We start from the raw sequence: 8524 nt of genomic DNA, 5'->3' as shown, positions 1-8524 counted from the left end.
AGGCCGTGCCTCCTCCCTCCCCTGTTGCCGGTGCCCAGGCTGCTGCTCGGACATTGGGTATTTGTCTTTAATATAGATCTGCGTTTGCCTTCCCTCCCCCCGCCCCCCACCCTGCTCCTTCAGCAGCTTCCCCCACAATGCACCTCGCCCGGCGGCACCCAACGGGCAGGCCTTCCCAGGCCCCGGCCCAGCCCCTCCCCAGGCCGCCCGGGAAGGCACCTCTCCCAGGTGGACGGAGCCCGGCGCTGGGGCCACCCACTGCCCCACCCGCCCCCCACTCCCTCGCTGGGCCACTCGCCCACCCTCCCCCCTTCTCCCACCGACTCTGGAAACCCAAAGGGAGGAAAGGGAGAAACCAGACACACACACACAATGGGAAGGAGGGGGGCCCGAGAGACACCGTAAGCCTGGGGGGTGGGGGGGGCTTGGGGGGGAAGGAAGGCGGCAGGGACGGAGGGGGAGAAAGAAAAGTCGGCGGAAATGAACCGGACAAAACCCGCGGCCTTCCTTCCCGCCCAACCCCACAAAATAAAACTACCCCTTAAAAAAATAAATCAGCCCGGGGCTGGAGCAGGCGCCCGGCCCGGGGCAGCGCTGGGGGCAGCCGCCGGACTGACGGCGCCGCCGGACGGTTGGACGGTCGGTCGGACAGACGGTCGGACGGTCGGCAGGAGGAAAGGGGCGAGCACGGGGTTTTCCTTTGCTTTCTTTTTCTTTTCTTTTTTTGCGTTTCCTCTTCACGAGAGAAGTCCGAGGCAGCCGGGTGTGGGTGGCAGAGCCCGGGCGGGCGGCGCACCCTCCCCGGGACGCCCGGACGGACAGGCCGGACCCGCGGGCGGGCGGGCGCGGCTCAGACGTAGTACTCCTTGTCCTTGTTCCTCTTGGCCTTGCCGGGCGCCTTGGGCGCGGTGGGCGCCTTCTCCTTCACCACGGCGCCGTTGCTCTGCGCCGAGTTGCTGATGTAGTTGCGGCTCTGGTCCACCTGGTAGGAGCCCTCGTCGCGGTTGCGGTACTTGTACATGGCGTAGAGCAGGATGAGGATGCAGAGCGCCGCGGCCGCCACGATGCCCACCACCATGCCCGTGGTGCTGCTGGACTCGCGGATCACCTCCACGGCGCCCGGCCCGCGCTCCCCCGGGCCCGTGGGGCCGGCTGTGGGCAGACGGGGGAAGCCGGGGGCCGCGGTCACGCCGGGGCGCGGGGGCGGGGGCCGCCGCGGCTCGGAGGAGGGGGCGGCCCCGGGCCCCGGGGGCGGGTTCTCCTGCAGGGGCTGCAGCGGGTCGCGGTGGTTCATCTTGCCCGCGGGCAGGTTGGGGGCCGGGGCGGAGGGCGCCAGCAGCACCCCGGGGGCGCCCGTGGCCCCATCTGTCCTGAGGTTGGGCCGGGGGGCGGGCTTGCGGGGGGCCAGCAGGGTGGTGCGGTCCGTGGCCAGGGGGAAGGTGGTGTAAAAGTCCTCGTCGTCCGTGGGGGGGAGGCTGGAGTCAAAGACCTCCCCGGAGGCGAAGCCCGAGGCCTCGCCGGGCTCCTCGCAGTCGCTGTCCTCCTGCTCGGCCTGGCAGGGGCCCCCCGCGGGCGGCCGGCGGGCGGCGGGCGGGGGCAGGGTGTCCTGCGTGGCGCCCACGCCCGGCAGGAAGGGGTAGAAGGTGGGGGGCGGGGGCAGGAAGGGGGAGCGGGTGGCCACGGGAGGGGGGTCTAAGGAGTCCTCCGTGATAATGGGCAATATTAACTCTCCTCCTAGAACAGAGAGAGAAGAGAGGGCGGCGTCAGCGCGGGCCGGGGCGCGGGGCGCCCCAGAGCGAGAACCACAGCCTCACCCCCAACCGTCCCACTTGGCCTCGGCGGGGACTACAGCGGGCTTCCCGCCGCCCGCCGGCCGCGCACGCCCTAGCGGCAGCGCTGGTCCCGGGCTCCCGGGCTCTGCTCCCTGGGCTTTGTCTAAGGAACCGAAAGGAACAGAAAGGAAAGGAAATCGAAAAGAAACGGAAAGAGAAACTCTACTGGCTTACGACTTTAAAAACATACAAGAGCAGCATTTAAACAAGCCTAACAACAGTACTCTTAGGGCTTTTTTTTCTAGATATGTCTTTTTTTGCTTGTTTTTTTTTTTCTTTTGTTTTTAAAAAAGAAGATAGCATACCACGGAATTCAGGCAACTTACATCAACAAATAGGCCGTGTGATTTTAGCATGAAGAAAAAAATTACAAACAGAGCTGTGTAAGCGGGTTCTCCCGAAAAAAATAAGAAAAAACAACTTTTCCGCACCACGTTTCCTGTCTGCCTGCTCCGCATCTCCCTCCCTCGTTCTCCTCGCCCTGGGCACCTCCTCCGAGACTCTCTCCTCCTGACTGCGGCCCTCTCCCCATCACAGGAGCAGAGCTGGACTGCGGGGTGCTGTTGAGGGACCATTACCTCACCGTGTCAGGGTGTCAGGGTGTCAGCGTGAGGGCGGGGGCGGGGGGACGAGGGTTTGGGGAGAGGCACGGAGGGGCTGTGCAGGGATTGCTCCCGGTGTGAGGAGGGGCGAGGATGCCATGGAAGGAGGTGGGTGGTGAGCTGCAGGGGAGCCATGGGGAGGAGAAATTGAAGGTGGGCGGTGACCACGAGGAAGAGTGGGCAGGGCGGGTCTTGTTCCATAGGCCTTACTCTGGGAGGGGCGGTGAGAAGCCAGGGTGAGGCAGGGAGGTGGGGGCGGGCAGGGACACCAGGTTCCTGAGCTTTCCCTAACTCCCGACTTTCTCTTTCTTCACCCTCCACCTCTGACCCCCACTGACTCCCCCCGCCCCCTCCCCAAACCCCCATGGGCCTCCAGGACCTGGCCAGAGCTTGACTGCTGCTGGCCCTCTTATTATTGTTAAAACAATAATAAAACAACGGAAAGAAGAAGAAAGCAAAAAAAGAAAAAGAATACATACACAGCCGTCTGGGAAGGAAGCATTTGCTAATAGGGGGCCCAAGGGAACCATTGGGGAGGGCTTTGGGGGCGTTAGGTCTAATGAGGCGGGACCCCAGAGCAGAAACTGCAATTCCCATCAGCCCCAAAGGGTGAGAACTACAACTCCCATCAGCTTTTGGAGGGGTATGGACCACATTTCCCACCAGCCCCTGGGTCAACAACTACAACTCCCATCAGCCCATTAGGCCCCCCTCTCAACCCAAAGCACTGCAGTCCGCTAGTGTTGGGTAGAAGGGAGCTGGAGCCGGGTTCAGGGAGGCTGGAGGGGCTGGACGTGCTCTCTCTCCCAGGCAGCGCAGCACAAGCCCTGCCCCCATCTGAGTCTCCTCCCTGGGCTCTGCCGGGCGGGCGTGCTCCTCACAGATGGCACCACGAGCTCTCCACCCCTGTAGGAAGCACCCTAGGGCTCCGCTGCCAGGCCAGCCTGCCACTCTGCAGCCAGGCCAGCTGCTCACACCTCCGCTGATCAGACTACCAGCTCCAGCAACCTGGCAGAGCCATCCTTGGCCACACTAGCCAACCGCAGCCGAGATCCTGCCACTGAACTCCAAGTCTTGCTGAGTACCTCAGGCTGCTTTTCTCATCAACCTCCAACCCCCCTGAGCAGAGGCTCACCTGCACCCAGGTTAGGAAGCCCCCGGTCGCCTGGCCCACACGGAAAGACGCAGCCAAGCACAGAGATGATGGTGGAGCTGGGTCCGTCCTACCTGGCGTTTATGGAGGATGCCAAGGCCTAGGTGGAAGGCAGGCTGGGTGGACTAGCGGCCTATCCAGTCCCTCTGCGGCCTGGGGGGCCAGGAGGGCCGAGCCGCACAGGCGACCGGGAGGCCTGGCTCATCCCCTCGCTGTAGCAGCCTGCCAGGCGGCTGCACCTGGAGGCCACAGACTGCTCTGCCGTTAATTCCCGCGCGACCCCGGCGTGTTTCCTTCTCTTTCTGGACCTCCGTTTCCTCGTTATACAATGAGGGTGGTGCCATGGCCTGGCTCCCAATCACCTCCAGCCGACAGCTGAACATAATTTGTCCTCCCTCCCCACCTGAGCCCAGACCCAGTACATGCCCAGCACCTGGCCCCTGGGGAAGGGGCCACCTCCGCTCTCAGCTGGCAGCCCTGCGAGTCATAGCACCTGGCCTGTTATGGGGGGGCCCCCTCTGGATGGACCCTGAACACATCTGGGGGCCTCACCGCTGGCCCCCCACCTGCCCCCTCCTGACCTTTGCCTTCTGTTCAGAACACCTCCCCTGCTGGGGTCTCTCAGGGTGCGAATCCCGCCAAACACCTCCTCCTCTCCCAGGTTTGAGCTCACTGCCAGGAGAGGCGAGGCCTCTGTCTGTCTCCCCGGCCCAGGAAGGGAAGACACGTCCCCACGCGTCTCCTCTGAGCCAGGCCGGCTGGAGGCGGGTGAAAGGCCCTCTCCCAGGCCAGGCCCGCTGGTCCTGATCCCCTTCCCCCACCCACCCGGGCCGCAGGCACTGCGAGGCCAGCCTGCAGGAGCCTTGCTCAACCCCTAGCTGTCCCCAATTTAGCCCTGGAACTGGGACACCAGTTGCTCCTGGAAACTTGAGGACTGAGGCTGGCCAGGCCCAGGGCACAGGATTGGGAGTACTTGATCAGGACACAGGCCGTGGCTCCCTGCCCTCTTTCTCAGCCCCATCTCGACGAGGGATGCGGAGGCATCAGGCCTGGGCCCCACAACCATCTCCTCCAACTTCTTGGGGTTTAGGCCCTGAGGACACACCGGCTCCCAGTTCCCCTGAGCAGCCTCGCCCCGCCTCTAGAGCCCCCCAGGCCTGGTCACATGCACCTCTTTCCCCTTCCCTTCAACTCCGTCTGCTTCCCGGCCTCCACACCTGGCACCACCCCCACCCCTGCTCTCCTGGGCCTTCATCTACCCAGTGTCCTGCCTTCACTGCTTCCCTCCTAACCCCGGCCACACTGTCCCCGTCACCTCCACCTCCACCCTCCACATCGATCCCAACCCCACACCGCTTCCCCCTGCGCCTCACCCTCAGCAAGAGAACGGCTGTCAGACCCCAGGCCGCCTCCCTTCCCTGAAGCTCTGAAGCTGGCCTGGGCTCTGGGGCAGCCCAGTCTCACACAGCGTGGACACTGGGCTCTCCTGGGCTGCACTCTGGTGCAGGAAGCGTCAGGCAAGCCTCCCAGCGGGACCTAGGAGGAGAGGAGGGTCCCCAGGGACTCCTCACTGCGAAAGTCCAACTTGGGTGCAGACTCACAAAGACCCTGGGTGCAGCTACACACCAAGGGCGCACATTGGGCGGGGCGCCCCGGTTTGGTAAGGATGCCAGCAGCCCCCCTATGGGCAGCATTTGGGAAATGCAGGTGCACTTACCACGGCTGCCACCCCCCTGCTCTGAACCTGAATTCCAGTCCCACTTGCTGGAGGATTCCCTTCTGGCGAGGAGACCACCAGCCGTCACCGGGCACCTCCTCCCCCAGCCCCAGCCTGCCACAGGTCCACATGCGGAGGCCCCCTCCCCCCACCCTCACCCCACCACCCAGCTGCCTTTAGGGAACAGAAGAGCCCGACTGGGAATCTACCCATGAATCCCACTCCCTCCAAACAGGATGTGCCCACCCCCAAAGTCTGGAACTGAGGCTGAATGTCAGAAACTCAGCCGTCAGCTGGCTAAGGCCTCAGCCACCAGGTGCCCTGCCCAGGCTGAGGGCAAGGCCAGAGTCCGAAGAGCAATTTATGCAAATGAGAAGGAAGGCAGCCCTGGCTGGCCACTGCCTGTGGGTGCCAGCAGCATCTCCCGCACCATTGGGCGGAGGCAGCCTGTCCTCTCGTGAGCACAGCCCCACCCTCCGGGCCCAGGACCTGCAGCTGGGCACACAGGGTGCCTGAGAAGCTTCAGCGCTCACTCACCTGTTCCAGCAGGGGGCCTGCATGATCGTGTGCTGTGACCTGAAGGACGGGGCCCTGCCCAACCCAGAAATACCCGCCCGGCCACGGCAAGCACCTTGGTGGATTCAAGGTCAGAGATGGAGGTACTTGTGTGCACGTGTGCAGGAACAAACAGCTCTGAGGGCCTGCTTCCGGGCACCTGGGCATGTCTCTAATCACGTGCATACATGAACCTCGATGGATCTGAGCCTAAACAGACATGTGTGCACGTAAGCCTGAGCTCGTGTGCGCAGGTGTGGGAGTGTGGGTGTGCCCCTGCGGACACGTGAACGTGCCCGTGGGTCTGTGCACATGCCCTGTGCTCCTAGGGTCACCTCTTTCCCCAAACTCATTTTCTCCATCTGCTGGGTAGCGAGTCATTTCCCAGATTCCCTTGCAATTAGGTGTGGCCACGTGACTGAGCAGTGGCAGTACCGGCCCGGAAAAGCCTCCTGTGCATGACCCTCCTTGCTCTTTCCCCTCCTCCCAGGGACCCTGCGACCCCCTGTCAAAAGTGGGGAGCCCGTAAGTGGAAGGAGGCTGGATTCTCAAAGCGCCCTTGAGACAGTGGTCAGGTGCCTAGGCTCCCCCAGCGTAAGCAGCTCCCCTTTTCTGAGAACACCCCCGAGACTCCAGGGCACTGGTGACACAAACGGACGCTCCTGGATCAGAGACCTGCCCAGAAACGGTGTCATGGGAACCTGTGCATCACACAACAGCCCAGGACACGGGCAGCCGGGCAGGGGAAGCCCGTGATGCAGCTCGGGGCTGTGGCCCCACTGTCGCTGTGATGACAGGGGCAGCCGAGCTGAGGCACAGGCACCGGGGCCAGCGCCCGGGAGGTCAGGGCGGCTGCTGGCCGCTGCCTCCTGCTTCTTGTGACAGACAAGTGAGGAGACAAAGGCAGGCAGGACACGGCGCTGCAGAGATGAGGGAACAGAGGGACCCGGCAATGTGGGGCCGGCAAGTGTCAGAAGAGGCGCTGCTTCCAAACCCCACATCGTCAGACTTGTGGGACCGCGGCGCAGAGCGCCACCTGGACCGGGGCTCAGCCAGGCCCAGGAGCAGACCCAGGTGTGGCCACTCCCACCAACTGCTACCTGCCCTCAGACATCACCCCTAAACCAAGACAGGCCTGGGGAACGGTCTGGAAGGGTCCCTGAGCGTGGTCACTGGGAGCCTTCACTCCACCTTCAGGGCCCTTTCAAATACGCATGAGCCGGAGTGGACGTCAGTGCCGCAGCCCCCAGAGGGCATTCTTCCCCGCCCACTGGGCATGTGGGGTGCAGTCCGTGACCCACTGTGACGGCCCTGAACAGGGGAAGCCAGGAAGCACCTTCCAGAGGGCAGCGCCAGGGGGAGGGTATCTCTCCCAGCAGCAGAGGAGGGTTTAAGGACAACCCTGCCCACCGCAGGCGAGTGCTCTGTGCTCTGTGCTGTGCTTGGTGCTCTGTGCACTGTGCTCGGTGCTCTGTGCACTGTGCTCTGTGCTCTGCTGGCGGACTTCCTTGCGCTCGGAGCCAGGAGCCACTGCCTCCCCTCCAACCCTTTTCGATTGGGAGGCTGACTGGGGGGCGGGGGTGGGGGGTGGCTCTCTGGCCCACCACTGTATTCGGGTGTGTGCTGGGCCATGAGATCAACTAGTTGGTGGGGATCCAGACCGCACACGGTACCAAGGAGCCAGGCCAGTACCCCATGGAGTGGGCAGCCACCTCACCTTTGAGGTCACAGCCCTCACTAGGTGGGCTTTCGGGGTCCCCTTGGGAGGGGTGGTGTGCTGTGGGTGGGAAGAACGGAATGGGTCACTGGTGACTGGAAAAGCAGACCGCAGCGAGTAAGTCACCAGCTGTCACCCTGTTTCTGCTGGCCACACCTTCCGGGGCCGGCTCCCGGGGGCAGGACCGGCAGGAGCGACGTGCACCTCCCGCCCAGGCCTGGCCCGCAAACCCTCCCCTCCGCGAGCCCCCCGCACTCGGAAGCCTGGGCCCTTAGTGGGCACTTGGGGAAGGGCTGCCGCACACAGGAACACTTGTGCATAACTGCATGGGGCGGGGGGAATAAATCCGTGTTACACCACGGATGTTGTGCGGTGCACCTGTGACAGAACTAGTGTTACCTTAAGACACTCGGGGATCTGAACACATCTGTGCCTGCGCGAACCTGAACTCAGCGGGAGCCGAGGCTACGTGCACGCCCCTCCCTGCCAGCGGCGCGGCTGCCGTGCAGGAGCAGCTGGCGCACCAATGCAGACCTGTGCGCGGGTGCCATCACTGTGGGACTGGTGCGCGGATGCATGCCTTGAGGGGTCTGGGCATGCGTGTGTGTCTGAGCACATGGCTATACACATAAGAATGAGCTGTTGGTCTCAGGCTCTCTCCTGGCCAGTGGGGGCGGGTGCCGGTCTGTAAGTCAGAACAAAAGTGTGCAAGGGTCTGGACCCTGGACCTGGGCACACGGAGCCTACCTGAGCATGTGCACAGGTTACCTGATGGTCATCGCACAGGTGCGCTGTGTGCACAGGCACGCTCTGCGGGAAGGAGTGCACATGTTGGTACCTGAGAGCACCCCTGTGAGGGTCTGAGCACGAGTGTGTACTTGGGAGGAGATAAACGTACACTTCTGTGAGCCCGACTTCCTCACGTTTGTGCACCTGCACCTGGGCACT

The 8524-nt window shown here is 63.6% G+C and overlaps 1 protein-coding gene across 28 annotated transcripts in view; it reads right to left on the bottom strand.

Annotated features, from left to right (window-relative positions):
- Positions 1-350: 350 nt before the first annotated feature.
- Positions 351-8524, bottom strand: part of NRXN2 (neurexin 2) — a 102448-nt gene continuing 94274 nt past the window's right edge. For 17 of the 28 annotated variants that reach the window (XM_036430467.2, XM_036430466.2, XM_045578923.1 and 14 more), the window contains one exon: positions 351-1734. In XM_036430467.2, coding sequence (XP_036286360.1) covers positions 851-1734 — 884 coding nt within the window. In that variant the 3' untranslated portion in view covers positions 351-850. The remainder of the gene's footprint in view (positions 1735-8524) is intronic. The other 11 variants (XM_036430472.2, XM_036430473.2, XM_036430478.2 and 8 more) reach the window with 1 other exon arrangement.

The sequence above is a fragment of the Pipistrellus kuhlii genome, unplaced genomic scaffold (assembly GCF_014108245.1).
Source record: "Pipistrellus kuhlii isolate mPipKuh1 unplaced genomic scaffold, mPipKuh1.p scaffold_m20_p_109, whole genome shotgun sequence".
Lineage (NCBI taxonomy): Eukaryota > Metazoa > Chordata > Mammalia > Chiroptera > Vespertilionidae > Pipistrellus > Pipistrellus kuhlii.
This window is presented reverse-complemented; position numbering and strand designations above follow the sequence as displayed.